At 42.2% G+C, this 21,351-nt stretch overlaps 1 protein-coding gene across 1 annotated transcript in view; it reads left to right on the forward strand.

The window, feature by feature from the left end:
• Positions 1-8,648, forward strand: part of BMP2 (bone morphogenetic protein 2) — a 60,784-nt gene extending 52,136 nt beyond the window's left edge. Inside the window, exon 3 of the mRNA XM_082252623.1 lies at positions 7,775-8,648. Within this exon, the coding sequence (XP_082108749.1) occupies positions 7,775-8,619 (845 nt within the window). The 3' untranslated portion in view covers positions 8,620-8,648. The remainder of the gene's footprint in view (positions 1-7,774) is intronic.
• The last annotated feature ends 12,703 nt before the right edge of the window (positions 8,649-21,351 follow it).

Genomic DNA, 21,351 nt, shown 5'->3' on the forward strand with positions numbered 1-21,351 from the left:
TGCTCAGAAATATAAGAACACAAGAAAACAATTCAACACATGACATCACGTCTGAAGTAGAATTCTGTCATACGGGAATTTTTGTATGCAAGTAACCTCTTCACTTTCGACATGAGACTAGCATGCAACAAAAAACGGACAACAGATCGTTCGTTCGATAATCTGATCGTGTGTACAAGGCTTAAGAGACTGCTAAAACATTGGTGCTTGGGTTCCCCAAACCAGCTCATCACCTGGTTCACCTGCAGTTATTGATCTGATCTGCAGTAATCCCCAATTCACATGAGCGTTTCCCAAAGTGGGACATCCCTCTTGATAAAGAATCCCATTATTCTCGATGGGCTAATTGTTCATTGTCACATGAAGCTCAAAAACTTAAATTAGTTTCTTACCTACCCTATAGATTTTAATAGGAACATCTAAAACGCTTGAAAAATGTGTGTTCTTGCATTTTTCAGGCGCTCCCATTTGAAAGTTTATGGGACCAAAAACACGTATGGGTTACAGTTGTGCAAATAAATTAAAAACAAAGCCTCTAAATTGCCTGGCTTTGCTGACGATAAAGGGTACATGTATAAAACACATTTAAAACTTATTTAAAATGTATTTAGAAAGAAAATTGCCATTGTTTCTCAAATATATGTAGTTCTTGTATATCGTCCGTGCCATTTTTTTACAGATTGAAGCTATAGGAACTATATATATTAGAGAATGTACATAGTTACATAGTAGTTGAGGTTGAATAAAGACAATAGTCCATCCAGTTCAGCCTGTGTAGGTGTGTGTGGCCGTAATCATCTCTCATACCCCTGAATGTTCTGATCCTTGAGATGTACATCTAAGAGTCTTTTGAAAGCCACCATACTTCCCGCAGAAACCACCTCTTGTGGTAGAGAATTCCACAATCTTGTAGCCCTAACAGTAAAGAACCCTCCTCGTTGCCTGAGGTTAAAACGCTTCTCCTCTAATCGCAGTTGGCTACACAACAAACATTTTATACCTGGATCACAATCATGGATGCACCGATCCAATATTAGGATCAGATATCGGTGCCGATACTGCCACAATAGCTGGATCAGGGGATCGGTAAAATTAACCGATCCACAGGCCGATCCAGCTGAGTCCCGGATCAGCCATCCCTTGTGTGGTGTAGTAGTAGTATGGGATGGGAGCCGCTACTTCCTGTATAGGTCCGGCTCACTGATATCACTCTGCCTGTGATTGGAGGAGCCATACACCTGAAGCAGCGGCTTTGCTCTGTACTGCAGGCGCATGCTTTGTGTGTGTAGTTCCGGATCGGTATTGGTATCGGCAGATACACAATGCCAGATATTGGTATCGGTATCAGGACAAAAAAAGTCAGATCGGTGCACCCCTAATCAAAATGTGTGAATGGGGGCTAATACACAGGAGGCTGTAAAAATAAATTACAGTAAGTGGAGAAAAAAAGTCACACCAAGAGCCATAGTGACCTAGATCAGAAGGGCCGGTTCGCACTAGAAAGCTGTGACTTGGCTCAGGTGCCCCCATAGCAAGCTGCTTGCTGTGGGGGCACTCGACATTAGAAGAGCCAGGAGTTCCGGCAAGGGACCCGGGAAGAGGAGGACCTGGGCTGCTCTGTACAAAACCAATTGTACAGAGGAGGTAAGTATAACATGTTTATTATATAGGGAAAAAAAAAGACTTTACAATCCCTTTTAAATGTTGATGGTACCCCAAATGCATCTTGCAAACGCACCGCGTTTGTGGCCACCATACCACATGGTACCACAGTAGTTTGGTGCGGCACAATTTGTAAAAGTAGTGCTTGCACCTCTTTTTGCTTGTTATTGTGTGTCAAGCAGCCCACTGAAATGAATAGGCTGTCAAAACCAGAATGCATGGGGCTGATGCATCAATGTGTCATTTTATGAAAGTACAGTCCAATCAAAAGTTAAACTAAAAGCTGGAAATTGGGCTTATTATTAACTTACAAAGGTATTTCAAATTTCACATGTTGGTAGAGTAAAGCCCCATACACACGATCAGATTATCGACCGATCTGTCATCCGTTTTTTGTTGCATGCTAGTCTCATGTCGAAAGTGAAGAGGTTACAAATTCATACGAAAATTCTCGTACGACAGAATTCTACTTCAGAAGTGATGTCATGTGTTGAATTGTTTTTTATGTGTTCTTTCGTTTCTGAGCATGCCTAGTCTTGCTCTTATAATATTTTTCGGATGAAAACTGTACTAATTAAATGAAAATCGGACGTTGTGTTGACGTACGATAAAAATTTTATAGCCTGCACATCCAGTTTTTGTCGTCCTAAAATTCGTAATCGGCTGTCGAAAGCACCATACTAACAATCTGAAAATCGGCAGATCGCTCGTCGGACGAAGTTTTCCCTTCAGATTTTCTTATCGTGTGTATGGCCTTAACTCTTCCTCTGTAGTAACATTTTCTTCTTCTTTTTCATTGCAAGTAAATGATGAATTTTAAGCAGAAGCAATGTACCATCATTGAGTTTAGGACAAAAGAGTGCAAGCTGTCAGACATCCACAGAAGGCTATAGAATGTTCACGGAGAGGACACCACTGACCAGAGTCACCAATGACAAGATCTTACTCTTGTCACTAGTGGCATCTTTGTAAACATTATGCAGCCTCCTGTGGATTACAGACAGCCCCCCCCCCCCCTTCATCAAGAACTCCATGATGGCATGTTGCATCTGCTTGGAATCTATTATCTATCTGCAATTAAAAAGAAGTAGTAGAATACTGGAGGAAGAGTTACTCTAACAACATGTGAAATCTGAATAACCTATGTAGATTTATTAAAAAAAAAAAGTTATCCACACCTTTTTTTAATTACTTTTCAGTACAGCCCTGATATCATAAATGTGTAATAATTGTTCTTGTACCTGTGTTTTTCTAAAAGTGTTCATTCCATGGGTGCTTCCATAGCCTCATTCAGGCAATTCTCTCTGTCGTCCTTTACTGTTCTGAATAGCCACCTTTTTTTTTTTTTTGCTTTGAAAAGATTCCTGAAAAGTTAAACTCCTGTGTACCACCGGGGAAATTTCCCTTTTACGTTCTGTGCCAGAACAGTTAGAGGACATCTCAAAAAGGGAATTCAAAATACTATTATCTAGAGCAGGCTTTCTCAACTAGGGTTCCTCTGAGGTTGCTAGGGGTTCTTTTGAGCAGTTAGAAATCTGATGATCTCCTACCTACAATGGCTACTAGGGTGGGTGATTTTCCTATCCCACCTGATAAAAAAAAAGTGTCGTTTTCAGCCAACGGAATGAAATATATCTTCACTTATGGATAGTGACTTGCTGATTGATGTGTAACATTCTCAAGATTATTACATTCCTTAGTAGTCCTATTATCTGTAGATTTGTCACTCGCTTAAATAATCCTTGCACAGAGATAACGACATCTTGAATTTGATCCAGATAATGCCAGTTTATGGCAAGAAAATGATTCTGTTTAGTTATTTTTTATTCTGTTTAATGAAATGGTTAATGGGTTTGCTGGAGGTTTGCTGAAGACCATAGTTGGCCTATTGGGAAGACCATCTATTGAATGGCAGAGGGTGCCATGCTTTTTGGGATAGAATTCCCTGCCCACTATGATGGTATTGCCCTAAAAAAGCAAGTACTGCGCTTTCTTTAAGGTCAAAGATCTCTTTTTTTAGGGTAATGGTTTTATAGGGAGGGAAGGAATCCCACCATATAATTCTGTGCACTACCAGTCAGCTAGCAGAGGGGATCCTAATAGAATTCCACTAAAGCCTCGTACACACGCACCGATTGTTGGCCGTGAATTTTCAGCCAATGTCCGATCGGCCGATTGTCAGCTTGTTAGTATGATGATTCTGACAACCGACTGCGACTTTTCGGCCGAACAAAATCTGGTGTGCATGCTATAACATTTTTGTTGGCCGTCAACGTCAGTCAGTACAGATTTCGGCAGACAAAAATCAGATGAGCAAGACTGGGCATGCTCAGAGAAGAAAAAACACACGGAAAGTAAGCCAGCACATGACATCACTTTTGAAGTTGGTTGTTGTTGGCCGAAAAAAATTGTGTGCAGTCTAGAGCACATTTCAACCAACACAACAACACTGGACAAAAGACGGCCGATCGGTCGGCCAACAATCGGTGCGTGTGTACGAGGCTTTACAGTGAGTGTATTTGCATCCCAGGATGGCTCTACTTAATTTCTGTTTAGTGTATGTTATCTATATTTGCATATCACTGTTCATTATGTGGTTTGCCTAAGCCTGTGGGCAGTTAAGTGGCTTAGTAGTTAGCACTCTTGCCTTGCATCACTGGAGTCTTCTGTTTGACTCCCAACTGGGGCATTATCTGCGTGGGTTTTCTCCAAGCATGCTGACAGGTTAACTGGCTGTTGTCTAAATTGGCCCTAATATGTTTTTCTATGGGACCTTAGATTGCAAGCTCTATGAGGGCAGAGATTGACATGAATGAACATCTTTTAATGGGCTGTATCCTATATTTTACAAGTGTTTGTGACCCAATAAAAGTCCCCTTTAGAGACACAACTTACATCAGGGTCCACATTGTGCACATTGAGGATACATCACTCACCCTAGCTTCGGGCCGGGTAAAATCTTGTAGAGGGCCAGATGTGGCCCACGGGCCATAGTTTGGACACCCTTGCACTAGAGGATCAAAAGTGATGTCCTTCCTATTTTCTATTAGTAATGGTAAATATAGCAGCACATTAGAATCTGGTTTATGTAAGCCCCCTTAGCATATTCAATTTTCCACGTTTACCTACAAATCAGTTTCTATTGTTTGCACAGGAACATGGTCACTCTAGATCAGTGATGGCGAACCTTGGCACCCCAGATGTTTTGGAACTACATTTCCCATGATGCTCAGGCACAATACAGTGTAGTTGAGCATCAAGGGAAATGTAGTTCCAAAACATCTGGGGTGTCAAGGTTCGCCATCACTGCTCTAGATCAGTGGTTCCCAAGCTTAATACTGAAGTACTCTCAAAAGCTCCTGATTCCAGAATTTCCCTCACCTGGCAGAGGTATTCTAAAATGTCAATGGCTTGGTATAGATGGCCGCTTTTTTTTTTTTTTTTTAAGGGAAGTTCCAAAAACATGACCTCTTGGGGGAACTTTAAGAATTGAGATTGGGAAACATTACTCTAAATTAACTTCCCCATAACAAAGTAAATATCTTCAGTGAGTCGTTGCAGTGTTTCACCTAGCCTCTGACTGGCTGATATTTGTCAGAGTATGGAAGATATAGTACACTTCCAATCCTAGAAAGAAGGGTATGGGTATTTTGTAGAGGAGAATAAAGCATATGGTGCTGCAAACACCAAAAGTGGTATGGCTAGGACTGTAGCTGTTTGTTCATAGCGTTTACTGGATTTTGTTTTAAGTTGTTGTAAAGGCTGAAGGTTTTTTACCTTCATGCATTCTATGCACCTGAGCCCCCTCTTGATCCAGGAATGTGCGCGACAGCCTTGGCTGTCCCGGGACTCCCTCTCCTCATTGGCTAAGACAGCAGCGGGAGCCATTGACTCCCACTACTGTCAATCACAGCCAGTGAGCCAATGAAGAGAGAGCAAGGGAAAGGTTAAGCCGTGGCTCTGTGTCTTATGGGCGTAGAGAGAAGCGCTCAGGAGCGAGCACGCACCAGTGCCTCCGTAGTAAGTGGCTTGCTATTGGGGGCACTGGTCATGGGGGAGGAGCCAGAAGCATGGGTGGGTTACCCGAGAAGAGGAGGATTGGGACCGCTCTGTGCACAACCATTACAGGGCAGGTGTGTATGTCATGTTTGTTATTTTTTCTAACCTTTAATACCACTTTAATCAAGTATCAGGTGATGGTTCTCATAATTGTTTTTTTTCTGTGTCCTAGCACTTTGGGGCACCAAGCATTCTCTGAATAAAGCACAAACTGACCCACCACAATTCTTTTTACATAGGAGGTCAAAGTATTTCTGAAGTGGCAGTGGCTACACAAGTTTAATATAAAGGGAGAGAGTGGAAAATAAGGGATAATAACCTACCTACAGAGTTAAATTTACCATAAGGATACATGTGAGGCGGTGCCTCGGGGCAGCAGGTTAGCGGGAAGGTGACACAAAGCCTCAAAGTTCACAAATTGTTATACTTTGTTCTTATTCTTTTACATTCTCTAGTTAAATTACACACATGAACTATAGGGGAAGTTGAGAGGGAGAGTCACTGAAGTTCAAGAAACCTGAAACCAGTTTTTATTACTCTTGTCTTTTGGTCTTTACAATTGAAAAGCAGATGTGAATATACAGTAGAGGGCATGCTGACTCTAGTAGAACATTCTAAAATAATTCCATGATGCAAAGTGCAGAGCTTGTACAACGAGGGGCATCATTTCCATATGCCTAGGATGGCTTGATGTGTCCATACAGCCATGCCTACCTTTATGCAAACATGACAGCCAACCACTGTATACATAGATCATCTATCTCTCTAAGATCCTCCAAAATCTAGAGGGTTAACTCCTTGTGATATCATTCGTTCTTCGAGAAACACGTTGACTCCTCAGTGGAGAGCAATTCTTCCAGGACCTCCTAAGGACGGCTTCTATCAGTCCATTCCTTAGACCTTACTGGTGCTATTTTTACACTTATCTACTGTGATTTGACTATAAATGCCTGAAAACATGTAGCATTGATACCTTTTACATAAAATTCCTACCTCCCCCAAAATCCAGGGGGTTAATGCCTTGTGATGTCATTGGTTCTCAGAGGATCTTATTGGCTTCTCCAGTAAAGAGCTAGTTCTGTCAAGCTCAGTAGATTGCTTTGAAAAATGCCTAGATTATTTCCTAAATGTACAAAATATAACTGGATACTAACATTTACAAGAAAAGTTGATCCAGGGAATATCCGATTTGCCTTTTGTGGTATCGGGAAGGAATTTTTTTTCCCCTGCTGGAGCATATTGGAAAATGCTTTGCTGGGTTTTTTTTGCCTTCCTCTGGATCAACTGTGGGTATAGGATTGTGTATATAGGATTATATTTTTTTTCCCTTTTTTATTGGGTGAACTAGATGGACTTTGGTCTTTTTTCAACCAGGCTAACTATGTAAAGAGCAATTCTGCAAGGACCTCCTAAGTACAGGAGGTCCTTCAGTCCATTGCTTAGGCCTTATTGGTGCCTTATTGGTGCTATCTTTCTACCCCTTATTGAATATATATATATAATATAGTCCCCCATTGGCTGTTGATCTGCTATGGATGACGTGGTGTATAGCATCTAAGAGAGAGTACCTAACCGTCTGAGGTCCTGAAGAAGCGTAATGCGAAACGCGTTGACCTTTCCAGACCAGCACAACATACGTACCTCTTGTGTAAAACAATATATAATATTTGCATAACCACTTTGAACCTGTATGGAGGTTCTTTCTATTCAGAGTTTTTTTATTGTGTGTGTGTATATGTATATGTATATGTATGTATATATACACATATTTTTTTCTTTTTAAATGATGTGTTGAATAAAATTTTAAATATTTTTTAACAAAACACATTTTGCCGGTTCAGTATGTGCCTCTAAAGTCTTCTAATGTCTTGTTGGACAACTAGTTTGTACCAACTCTTTTCTGCTCATAATTAGGATTATGGCACACAAGGGTTAGCTCAATTGCTCTCTCCCTCATTTTCTATATATATTGAATATAAATGCCTAAAAACAGATAACTTTACATAAAAGTCCTAACTCGTTTTCTTTACTTTTTTTTTTCCATCCCTATTAGAATCAATGGAAGAGCTTCCGGAGTCAGGAGGGAATACCATACAGCGTTTCTTCTTCAACTTGTCTACCATCCCTAATGAAGAGCTGATCACATCAGCTGAGCTCCGTATATTTCGAGAGCAGGTTCAAGAGCCATTTGAAAGTGACAGCAATAAGACTCTCCGCATTAATATTTATGATATTGTCAAGCCAGCTGCTGCTGCCTCCAGGGGGCCTGTCACGAGACTGTTGGACACCCGACTGATCCATCATAATGTAAGCAGATGGGAAAGCTTTGATGTCACACCAGCTATTATAAGGTGGATTGCACACAGACAGCCTAACCATGGCTTTGTTGTAGAAGTGACTCATTTGGGCAGCGAGAAAAACCTCACTAAGAGACACGTAAGGATTAGCAGATCTATACTGCCTGATAAAGACCAATGGTCTCAGATAAGGCCACTTTTGGTGACTTATAGCCACGATGGCAAAGGACTCCCTCTCCACAAAAGAGAAAAACGTCAAGCAAGGCACAGGCAAAGAAAACGGCTCAAGTCGAGCTGTAGAAGACACCCGCTGTATGTAGACTTCAGTGACGTTGGCTGGAATGACTGGATTGTGGCCCCTCCTGGGTACCATGCCTTCTACTGCCATGGAGAATGCCCCTTCCCACTGGCAGATCATTTTAACTCCACAAATCACGCTATTGTACAGACTTTGGTAAATTCCGTCAACCCGTCCATCCCAAAAGCTTGCTGCGTCCCAACAGAACTGAGCGCCATCTCAATGCTCTACCTAGATGAAAATGAAAAAGTTGTGTTAAGAAACTACCAGGACATGGTTGTAGAAGGGTGTGGGTGCCGCTAAATAAAGTACAGACCTAAAAAATAAAAAAACACACTCGAACACATTCACAAAAAAGAAAAAAAAAGCTGACACTTTAATATTTCCCAACGAAAACTTTATTTATGTAATGAAAATGCTAAAAAAAAAAACCGTCTTGAATATATATTTATGTCTACAAGAAAGTTGGGAAGCAAATATTTTAATCTAAGAAATATTCCTTTTTTTTTTTTTTTTTGTTTTTCTTTTAGTTGTACATTTTATATGGGTTTTGTACCCAGCACATGAAGTATAAGGTCAGATTCTTATTTTGTATTTATTTTCCATTATAACCACTTTTTTAGGTAAAAAAAAAAAAATAGCTGTTTTTGTATTTATATGTAATCAAAAGAAATATAGGGTTTGTAAATACGTTTCCTAATGCAGATTTGATGTATTTAAGTTGAAAGTTATACATGGGAGGTTAAAAAAAAAAAAAAAGAAGATGCTAAATATTTTACTTTTTTTTTTTTTTTCTATGCTACTGTTGAAGTCCTTGGTTTAAAGCCCAAAAAAACTTTAATCTTGGGAATTACCAGAACGGATTATCGTATTGTGCAATTCTCAGGCATTTTTCAGTGTTGGCTAGCCAGGCCTTTAAACTTTTAAAAGCTACATAAAATATACATTTTTGGATAAAGTAAAAAAAAAAATGGAAAATTTTACAAGCTGGCCTACATTTACTGTTACTGGTACATCTAAGAACCAGTAGACTTCATCAGTAAAGTACTGTGCTGTTCAATACGTAGTTATACGGTTGGGGCCATATGCCGGAGCTGCTGTTTTTTTTTTTTTTTTTTTTTTTTTTGTTTTTTGTTGTTTTTTAAGGCTCCTAAAATACAATACAGCTTAAATCTATGGAGAATCTGAATAATTAACATGTTTCTCAATATTCAATAGCTGCTAATCTGACATATATTGCTGACCAGAAAAACTCCAAGATAAGATACCTGACTTGTTTTCAAGTCTGCTACAAATGGCTTTAAGGGGTTGTAAGCAGAATATAAAAACTTTTCCAGTAAATTTATGATGAGGCTGATATTTTGACCAAATGTGTACTTGAAATTTGCTTCCATAATTTCCAAAAATTAAACACACTTCCCCTTAGTCTTGTGATGTGTTGCTTTTGTAGGAAAAAGATACTGCTGCTGCCTTTTTAGAAGAGGTTGGTCACACAGTGACCTCTTTGCGTGACAACACTACATTTTTCAGCTCTGAGCTTCAAAGCACATGGTGTCAGCCCTGCCTAATTCAATTCTGCTGCATTACCAGGAATGCAGACCTCTCCTCATCCCTCTCTCGTCTTCTTATCTACCCTCCCCAACCTCATCTCTATAACCCCCTTCTCCTCCTCTCCATAAGCCCTCTTCCCAGTGCTGTATATTGGCCTAGGCCAACAAGGCCCAGGCCTAGGGTGGCACTTTACAGGGGGGCAGCAAAAAAGCCGCCCCCCACTCTACCTGGCCACTGGTTGCTAGAGCTGCCTCTCTCATCCCCCTCTCTCTCATTTACCCCCACCTCTATCTCTCACCCCCCTCTATCTCTCACCCCCCTCTATCTCTCACCCCCCTCTATCTCTCACCCCCCTCTATCTCTCACCCCCCTCTATCTCTCACCCCCCTCTATCTCTCACCCCCCTCTATCTCTCACCCCCCTCTCTCTCTCACCCCCCTCTCTCTCTCACCCCCCTCTCTCTCTCACCCCCCTCTCTCTCTCACCCCCCTCTCTCTCTCACCCCCCTCTCTCACCCCCCTCTCTCTCTCACCCCCCTCTCTCTCTCACCCCTCTCTCTCTCTCTCTCTCTCTCTCTATCTCTCTGTCTCTCTGTCTCTCTGTCTCTCTGTCTCTCTGTCTCTCTGTCTCTCTGTCTCTCTCTCTGTCTCTCTCTCTGTCTCTCTCTCTGTCTCTCTCTCTGTCTCTCTCTCTGTCTCTCTCTCTGTCTCTCTCTCTGTCTCTCTCTCTGTCTCTCTCTCTGTCTCTCTCTCGTCTCTCTCTCGTCTCTCGTCTCTCACCCCTCCCTCTTGTGAGGTCTCAGGGGTTCATGGGACTTGTAGTCCTTCAATTTTGGAGGGAGTCACATCCGTTAAAAAAAAGGAGTGGGGAAAATTTACATGGGGGGGGGGGGGGGGGGGGAGCCTAGGGCAGCACCTCTTCCTCCCCATAACCACTTTTTATGCACAAGCAGAGAATATAGGGAGTTATACGCTCACAAGATTTCTGGCAAATCCAACTGGTATTTTTGTTGTGCTTATTGACCGATATGGCAGAACATTTTCATCTGTATATTTAGCAGGCCAAACCGGAGCAAATAAAAGAAATTCATTGTTAGGGTTTACATACACGTTAAAACTATTGCTAGGGAAATTTCCCTTTTATTTCTGTCCAGGAGATGCATCAAGAGGAGGAGATTTCAAATTGTATACCACAACATTTGTCTCCATTATTTAAATATTTCCTTCATCTTTATTTTTTATTCACGACCACAAAAGTTTCAGTCATTTTTTTTTTTTTTTTGTTATGGTGCCCATAGTCGCCAAGACAATTTTGAGGGGGTGAATCTTCCCAGCTGGGACACAGACCTGGAAAAAGATCGGCAGAAGGTCGAAGCCATTTACATTATGTAAAGTTAGAAAAAGAAATGTTTTACCTTTTTTACATACTTTCATTTCCCTCAAAACTCTTTACCAAAATGTATTGGATGCAACAGAGGAAAAAATAATTGAATAATAAATATAATAAATAGATAGAATTTGGTGGTCTGGTCCTTGTCCTGAAAGCTCGTTCACACCACACTTATGGGTGTGCAGAATGAATGCATGCTGTCAGCTGCTGTAATACATCATTAAATCACATCCCAGTGCTAATCTAATTCAAAATCCACCATGCCCCATTTTTTATTTTTTGTGCTCTGAATTGGTGTGAACTAAAGCAATGGGACCCAGTGGCGTAGCGTGGGTTGTCAGCACCCGGGGCAAGGCAAGTAATTTGCGCCCCCTAACCCGTGGATTTTAGCACTCAAGTCTCTTCCACTAGATTAGTTGCCCTGCTAAGTGTCCAGCGTGCCCCCTTTCAATGCGGAATGACCAGCGTGCCCCCTTTCAATGCGGAATGACCAGCGTGCCCCCTTTCAATACGGAATGACCAGCGTGCCCCCTTTCAATACGGAATGACCAGCGTGCCCCCTTTCAATGCGGAATGACCAGCATGCCACCTTTCAATGCAGAATGACCAGCGTGCCCCCTTCAATGCAGAATGACCAGCGTGCCCCCTTTCAATGCAGAGAGACCAGCGTGCCCCCTTTCAATGCAGAGAGACTTACCTGCAGAGGCGGCTTCTCCTCAGTTCCCCGCGTCTCCTCGAGTCCTCCTGCCTCCTGCTCGGCAGCTCGGCTAATTGCATGCATTTGCCTTTCGGCCAATGAGGAAGCGGATCCCGCTTCCTGATTGGCTAGGAGGAGGATCCGTGTGACAATAGCGAAATTTTAGCGAAATCTGTGACAGCGCCAGACTGCTGACTCTGCTCACTCGCTGCTAAACTGACTGAGCGAACTGTTATGTCAGAGTCAGACAGAGTGCATAGGCGTGCGCAGCCTATGGCATTAGGGTGTGCACCTTAAACACATGTGCATGTGTGTGTGTATGTGTATATATATATATATATATATATATATATATATATATATATATATATATATATATAAATATAAATATATACAAACACACTTTTATAAATAAATGTAAACAAATATTTAAGCGGTATTAAAACATTTTTAATTAAATAAACAATTATCAATGTATACCATAGATCCCCCTTTAGAGCAGGGTCCTTATAGATCCCCCTTTACAGCAGGGTCCCCAAAGATCCTACTTTAGAGCAGGGTCACCCATGTTATTTTTTCAAAATTTATGCTCTTTTTTTGTTTATAGCGCAAAAAGTAAAAATCGCACAGGTGATCAAATACCACCAAAGGAAAGCTCTGTTTCTGGGAAAAAAAAGACGTAAATTTCCTTTGGGTACGGCGTCGCACGGCCGCGCAATTGTCAGTTAGTCACACAGTGCCGAATCGCAAAAAGTGGCCCAGACGTAAGACAGCAAAATCCTCCGGTGGTAAAGTGGTTAAAGTGGCTTAGTCATAAGTATGCCTCCCTCCCCCCAGGGCACTGGGCATTTATTGGACATTTTATTGTTGGATGAACCAGAGTTCATATACCTTCTCCACTATAACTACTTTAAGTTCAAATCAGGGTACAATGCATCACAGGTGTGTTCGGGTCATGGACTGTCAGATAACACAGATCAGTGTGTGAATATTTCACTAATCCCAACGCTCATGTAAAATTCAAATACTGTACTGTCAAAAGAAGAGTTCAATGCACCATTAGCTGCTGCAAAATAAACATCCATCATTTTACATCTTATGCTTTTAATCATATTCAGTTATTGCAGCACTAGTAGCGCTTCTCCAAATAGTTCAAGATGTATTTTACTGTGTGAGCCATTATTCACACCGCTTGGGTCTTCATGAGGATATTATAAGTGATTGAATCCATAAATCCCATCACCAAACCTCATGAGATCCACTCCCCTTAGGTGTTACACTCACCAGATCTCCCAGAACAATGCACCTTGTATCAATGGTCTTCCTTGTTCACGTGAAGTCCCACTAAGTACAAGATCCTCTTCCAATCACAATCTCTAAGGCAGTCAGATTGAGAGAAAGGGGGGAATTACAGCGATTTCATTAAATCAAATGCAGTTGCCACCACCCAACACACCACTTCCTAGAGAAGGTCCAATGCCCATCAAGGGATCCATGGCAGTCACTGTGGTGTGGGTGAGCCTTCAGTGTGTGGCTGTCTGTATAGAGCCACTATAAGGAAGTAGGGAGGTTTCAAGACTGCTCTAAACAGTGGCGAATAAAAAAAATTAAAAAACGTAATTAAAATGTAGAGCAGCAACAACCTATGTTGGTATCTTATGATGCGAGAGGTTTATTTTCAAATGAATGGTAACTAGAGTTGAGCGGACACCTGGATGTCCGTGTTCGGCGGCTTCGGCTGAACTTGGAAAAAAAAGTCCGGGTCCGTGTCCCGGACTTTTTCCGAACTTTACCCGGACACCGAACCCCATTGAAGTCAATGGGGACCCGAACTTTCAGGCATTAAAATGGCTCTAAAACACCAATGCAAATGGCAGCAAAATGTAGTTAAGAGCATGGCAAGTGCTCTTAAAAAAATTTCCCTTTAAATTAATTTTTTAATAGCAGATTAGAACAGCAATCTGTAGTGAAATATAGCTGAACGCTGCACACAACAGACTGATAAAAATAGATTTTTTTCTCCCTCCTCCTCCTCAGTGGGCTCAAGTGAGGGCAAAAAGATTGTTCACTGCACCACCCCCCACACAGCAAAATCGATGTAGACTGTCCCTGCCTAATCTCCAGCCTGTCCCTAATATGCTCAATAAGATCGTTCACTGCACCACCCCCCACACAGCAAAATCGATGTAGACTGTCCCTGCCTAATCTCCAGCCTGTCCCTAATATGCTCAATAAGATCGTTCACTGCACCACCCCCCACACAGCAAAATCGATGTAGAAGACTGACCCTGCCTAATCTCCAGCCTCGCCCTAAAATGCTCTAATAACTTTCCCTGCCTGCACTCCGACCTGTCCCTGCGTTCTTTTCGGACACAATTTTTCACAGAATCACTGTCTGTCCCTAATCAGCAGCCAGCACGTATGATGTGTGCTCTCTCCCTAATCTACAGCAGAATGACGCGGCGCGCTGGGGCTCTCGAACTTATAAAGACATGGTCACATGCTTCAGATGGCCAATCACAGCTACTAATACATTAGTAGGCATGGCTGTGATGGTGCACACCAGTTAAACGCTTGTTGATTGGCTGTTGAAAGCCCGCCATTAAAAGCGCGCCATTACATACAAAACAGGAAATAAAATGACCGAACACGGATTTTAAACCCGAACATACAGTAAAGTTTTCGGGTCCATGTCCGGGTAACAAAAATCCAATTATTCGATACGAACACGATTAATACAGTCCGTGTTCGCTCAACACTAATCGTAACCTTTCCACATGGGCATCCAAGTTGTATATGAATTACCCTAAACATCGGAAACCTTCTCCTTGAGGGCATGTTATGGCTCAGCTTCAGTGGAATGTCTGCCAATCTTCTGCTGTTTACTTATACTTGATCCTGTTGCTACAGCTCTTCATCCTATACTCTCCTACGTGTGCTCCTCTATGAGCTCCAGTCTGGAAAAGTCAGCAGCTACAATTACTGTACCTGCTGACTTAATAGAAGGACACTTTCCTGTCCAGGGATCCCGCGATGTTGGCACCCCGATCCTATTCATCACTCGGCTTCGGGTGCAGGCATTGTAAGTAAGGGAAACCGGCATTGAATCCTTTAGGTTTCTCAGCCCATTTCCTACTGCGCAGGTGTGAGTCGCGCTGCGCCTCCTGAATGGTCCTGCCATCTTCTGGGACCTGTGCGTGTCTCAGAGGGCAGCGGATGGAAGGAGGAGAGGCTGGAATCGCTCATGGAATGCCGCAGCAATCTTACCCAGAAGTGGGAGCGGGTAACTGTCAAAACCAGGTACCGCTCCTCCCAAAAAAAGTTCCAAATGTGGCAGTGGAGGGGGGGGGGGGGTATGAAGAAGTGGAGCTTCCCCTTCCTCCTAGTAATATAGTTGCCGTTCAAGGAGTACACCATTGATTACAGATGCTTTTGCTGGAAGTGTCCCCTATAAGATTGGAAGTGGTCACAGCAATGGCAAGCCATCTTTACAGTTTGAGGGGGGTGGACGTTTTCTGGAACAAATGGTCACCGCTCCAGAAAGCTGATTTGCTGTTGCATATTTTTCTATTGTCCAGTTCTGGTCACCAGTCCTCAGAAGGGATGTATTGGAGCTTGAGAGAGTACAGAGAAGGGCAACAAAACTTATTAGGGGATTAGAAGACCTTAATTTACAAAGAGCGTTTAGAAGCACTAGATTTATTCTCCCTGGAGAAGAGATGACTGAGAGGGGACATGATAGCAATTTACAAATACCTCAACGGTGATCAAAGCATAGAAAAAAAATGATTCAGTCGCAAGGAATGCATGAGGACACAAGGTCATAGAATGCGTTTAGAGGAGAAGAGATTTAACCTCAGGCTACGCGGGGGTTCTTTACTGTAAGGGCTACAATACTGGAATTCCCTGCCACAAATGGTAGTAACTGCAGAGAGTATGGATACTTTTAAAAGACTCTTGGACATACATCTCAAGGATCAAAACATTCAAGGGGTATGAGAAATGAATAGGCCCACATACACCTACACAGGTTGAACTGGATGGACTATTGTCTTTATTCAACCTCACCTACTATGTAACTATTGCCAGGGTTACTGTAGCCCTGGGGCAAATTTTCTGTAATATTCTCCCATATATCATCTCCTACACAATATCCATGGTTTACTAGAGAAAACTGAATGACAAATGTTAGAAGCACCTTATGAAAAAGTTGAGTTGATTTACTAAAGGCAAATAGGCTGTTCTTTTGCCAGGGAAGTTGCCCCAGAGCTTAGCGATATTTCCATCATCCAATCACATGCAAAAACACGTTTGAACATGATTGGGTATTAGTAATGTAAAAATTCACCACGCTTATTAATCTCTTGGGGAAATTGCCTTGCAAAGTGTAGAGCCCTTACTAAGCCAACCCCAGTGTATCCATCCAGCATTTAATGTCAGGATTCCATTTTTGTTTATGTATACATATCATTGCTGAACTTGCACCTGCTTGTGTATAAAAGTATAAATTATTTTTGGTCCTTAAGAGTTGGAAATCGTTTATATTTCACTGTCTGAATAATTCACCGTGACCAAGTAGTGAGGTACACCTAGTGCAAACATGAATTAAATGTATACACTAATAACCGTAGGCTTCACTCCGCTGTTGGATAATTTGTATCCCTATGTGTAAGTTAGGGGGACAAAAATGAATTTAATTTTGGAGTGGCAAAAATACAATCTGTGCACATTTTTATCTTTACAAAAGTAGATGTTGGTATTTCTAAAGCAGCAATGTACTTATTTGATTTGAAATAACAAAGGTACTTCAACAATGGAGGGCTAGTTCAGGCCATATAACCATCGTCACTGCTGAGTCGTTGCCAACCTACCAAACCTGGTGTCACTTGTGTGAATCTATAGTTCCTAGTCTATTTCACCAATTTCCTGGCACTGCTCTTTATTCTATATTTTTATTTCATTCTGTTATTATTTTTTTGTTTTGCAATGTCCAGATTTGGTCAATAAATGATGGAGTTCTGGCTTCAGTTCTAATGTTATGGATGTTTCAGTCTCTGTTTTTGTGGAAGTTAAATATACTGATGTCCAATCAAACTTACACTAGATCTGTTATTTGTTAAAGGTTCTGACCTGGGAATGTAAATAAAATATCTGGTATCCAGAGGTGCCTTCAAAGGATCCCATGCCAATTTCGTAACCTTTTGCATTTTAAAGCTCAACTCCAACCAAAACTTACTTTTTTTCATTTTGGGTCAACTTTAAAAGAAAATACTATTGGTGGTATCTTTTGTTTGTTTGTTGTCTGGAGGGGGGGGGTTGCCTGTTCCTGGGCGAGCAGAACACACAAATTTTATAAGAATGGTTGTCACCTGGGCAGAAAGACAGAGGTTCTAAACCTTCACCATTTTACTGAACGTATTTTCTGAACTTGTCCAAGCTTGAGATTTTTCTCATCACTTTTTCTCTACATGAAGTAAGGGAAAGTCTTCCAGATGTACATGAAGTAAGGGAAAGTCTTCCAGATGTACAGGAAGTAAAGGAAAGTCTCCCCAATGCACAGGAAGTAAAGGAAAGTCTCCCCAATGCACAGGAAGTAAGGGAAATTCTCCCCAATGCACAGGAAGTGAGGGAAAGTGTCCTCAATGCACAGGAAGTAAGAAAAAGTCTCCCCAAAGCAAAGTAAGTAAGAGGGAAGTCTCCCAATGTACAGGAAATTAGGGAAAGTTTCCCCAATACACAGGAAGCGAGAAGAAGTCTCCTCGATGCACAGACAATGAGGGAAAGTTTCCTCAATGCACAGAAAGTGAGGTAAAGTCTCCTCAATGCACAGAAAGTGAGAGAAAGTTTCCCCAATGCACAGGAAGTAAGGAAAGTTGCCCAATGCACAGAAAGTAAGGAAAGTCTCCCCAATGCACAAGAAGTGAGGAAAAGTTTCCCCATGCACAAGAAGTGAGGAAAAGACTCCCCATGCGCAGGAAGTGAGGAAAAGTCTCCCCAATGCACAGAAAGTGAGAGAAAGTTTCCCTAATGCACAGGAAGTAAGGAAAGTTGCTCCAATGCACAGAAAGTAAGGAAAGTCTCCCCAATGCACAAGAAGTGAGGAAAAGTATCCCCATGCACAAGAAGTGAGGAAAAGTTTCCCCAATGCACAGGAAGTGAGAGAAAGTTTCCCCAATGCAAAGGAAGTAAGGAAAGCTGCCCCAATGCACAGGAAGTGAGGAAAAGTCTCCCCAATGCACAAGAAGTGAATTTGGGGGAAAAAAAGGACATCAATTTTATTTTGGTACAGTGTCGCACGACCGCGCAATTGTCCGTTAAAGTAACGCAGTGCCGAATCGCAAAATATGGCCTGGTCATTAAGGGGGAATATCTTCCGGTCCAGGAGTGGTTAAAGATGGTACCTATAGTAAACAGCCCTATCATGTAATTTCCCTAGATAAAATTTGTTCTATTGATAGCACTGCAACTGTGCTGTTTTGTGGCTATCATCTCGCTGGGAATGGTTTCACAATCCTGGCCTCCCACAACTTCCCTTTGAGAAGACTTTTTTTTGTTGTTTTCCTTTTAACTGATTAAGCAACTTCTTTTGGCCCAATTCTAAAGTTATATAAGTTAATAGGTTTTATGTGGATAACATTTTAAATCTGTACAAGAATCTTCATCCTGGCTGATGTAACTATAGAGGTTGCAAAAGGTGCAACTGCTTTGGGATTCCATGAAGTCCAGGGACAAAGTGTGACTTCTGCTCCTTCTCACAGGTTGTGTAATGATATTCCATTCTGTACAGGCCAGGGCAGATTATCTCTTTTCCTTTTCCTGTCTCTTATCTGCTGATTGAGTTCCTTCAGAAAGATTTCCACAAGCTGAAGGAGAAACTTCACTATCTTAAAAGAGTAGCAATTTACACCATAAATAGCACAGGCAAAGGTTACGGTTCGGTGTTCCAAATATAATAAGCTGGGCAACGTTCTGATTTTTCGCCACGGTCCTTTTGCCCTGACGCTATCAAAAATAATTTAAAAACCATATAATATAATGCACTCAAAGTTTGCCAGTTCGAAAGCTCTCGTCACAGTATGCAGTATTACTACATAATCCTTAACCACTTAAGCCCCGGAAGATTTTACCCCCTTCCTGACCAGGGGGTTTTTTGCGAATTTTTACTGCGTGACTTTAATGGACAATTGCGCGGTCGTGCGACGCTGTACCTAAACGAATTTCACGTCCTTTTTTTCCCACAAACAGAGCTTTCTTTTGGTGGTATTTGATCACCTGTGCGATTTTTTGATCATGCGCTATAAACAAAAAAATAGCGTAAATTTTGCAAAAATAACAATATTTTTCACTTTTTTTTATATGAAATTCCCCCCCAAAAAAATGTAAAAATCTAAATTTTTTTAACATTTTCGGCCAATTTGTTTTATGCTACATATGTTTGGTAAAAAAAAATCGCAAAAAGCGTATTTTGATTGGTTTGCGCAAAAGTTATCGCGTTTACTAACAAAGGGAAAGATTTTTGTCATTTTTGTTTTTTTTTTTAACGAGTAATGGCGGCGATCTGCGATTTTTTTGCGATACTGCGACATTGCGGCGGACAGATCGGACCCTTGACTAACATTTTTGACACTTTTGGGGGTACCAGTGACATTAATGCAGTAATCAGTGCTATACATATGCACTGTTACTGTAAAAATGACACTGGCAGGGAAGGGGTTAACTGTATTGGAGAGGGAGGGGTTAAGTGTGTCCTAGGGGCGTGTTTCTAACTGTAGTGGGACATGTCTCCTATTGTAAAAACAGAGATCAATGGTTCTACATAGTAGAACCGTCTGATCTCCATTTTTACACAGGGGAGAATGACAGGTGGCTTGTTTACATAAGCCGCCCGCCTTTCTCCCGCTCTACCGACGATCGTAGTGTGACCGGCGGACATCGGGTCCGACGGTCACACGCCCGGACTCCTCTGTGAACGAGCCGAGGTAGGTTAATTGGCTCAAAACCCGGTGACAGGCTAGCGATGTAGATCTACGTCACTCTGCCTGGCCGGGGCTGACTGCCGTAGTAAATATACTGTGCGCAGTCGGCAAGTGGTTAAGTGGTCAGATGAAATTCTTCTCAGTCTTTCCGGTATGATGATATAATACAGCCCCGTCTCTCTGACGCATATCATCTCCTTTCTGTAAATCTCCAACAATGGAAGCACATGCATTTAGATGGACAGGTATAGGGCAGATAAACAGAGGCGTAACTAGAACCTTCAGGGCCCCGATGCAAGAAACCATGAAGGGCCCCCCGGACCCCTGGCCGGGGCCCTTCCCTTCAAGCCTGGGGCTCTTCCCACTGATACTTTAGTATACAATAGTAACATCTGACAAAAAGATCTAAAAACACTGAAGCAGCAACTGTGAAAATTAATATTTGTGTCATTCTCAAAACTTTTGGCCATGGCTGTACTAAAGCAAAAGTGACAGAAAAAACATCTATAATAAATTGTTATCCAGGATAAGGGTCTGGTATGAATTTTAAGAGGACCCCATGCAAAAAAAAAAAAAAACACGGGGTCCTTCCACAAATCCTTAACCACTTACCGACCCCCCGCCGCAGTTTTTATGGCAGATAGCTGCCATAACTCCGGTATTTCTGAAAATGGCGGGCGATCGGCTTTCAAGAAAGGGTGGTCCCAGCTGCGGATGCGCTATTGCCTATTAGCGCTTTCTTGACGCCAGCCAACGCTAGCCAACGCTTCCTGACGCTTGAATACACTGTAACACTGAAAACTGTGCTGGAACCTTGACTTGATTCAGAAGATGCAGGACTGTAGAATACTTGACTCCTGACACTGCTTTGCTCAAAAGTCACTGACTAGCTCCCTCCAGCCCTGCACTGGCTTGAGGTAGCTATTTGCGAATTCCTGTGCTGCTGCAACTCTCAACTGGTACACTCAAAACTGTACACTGACTCTTCAGGGCCCAAACTGTAGGTGCCCCTTTAACCCTTCAGGGTCCTCTGACTAGGTACCCCCTCTAACTTCAGGGTCCTCTGACTAGGTACCCCCTCTAACTTCAGGGTCCTCTGACTAGACACCCCCTTTACAGATAGCTGACACTTGGATCCTAGCACCTTCTCCGGAGTGATCTCATCTAACACTAGGCAGACCCCCAGGGGCAATCCGCAGTACTCACGACCTGTTTAGGCTTTCCTGGGACTGGACCCTTCTCTCTCCGCTGGTTCTCGGCACACCGGATCCCCTTCAGCTCAACTCAGCACCCTCTGGATTCTCAGGCAGCACCCAGAGACATCCACTTCCTCTGACAGGAGGAGAGACAGGCGTATTCTCCCTCCTGGGACTCTGCTTCCTGCCAAAGACCATAAGTCATGCACTCCCCTCAAACTTATAC

Source organism: Pelophylax lessonae (assembly GCF_965119305.1).
Source record: "Pelophylax lessonae genome assembly, chromosome: 3".
Taxonomy (NCBI): Eukaryota; Metazoa; Chordata; class Amphibia; order Anura; family Ranidae; genus Pelophylax; species Pelophylax lessonae.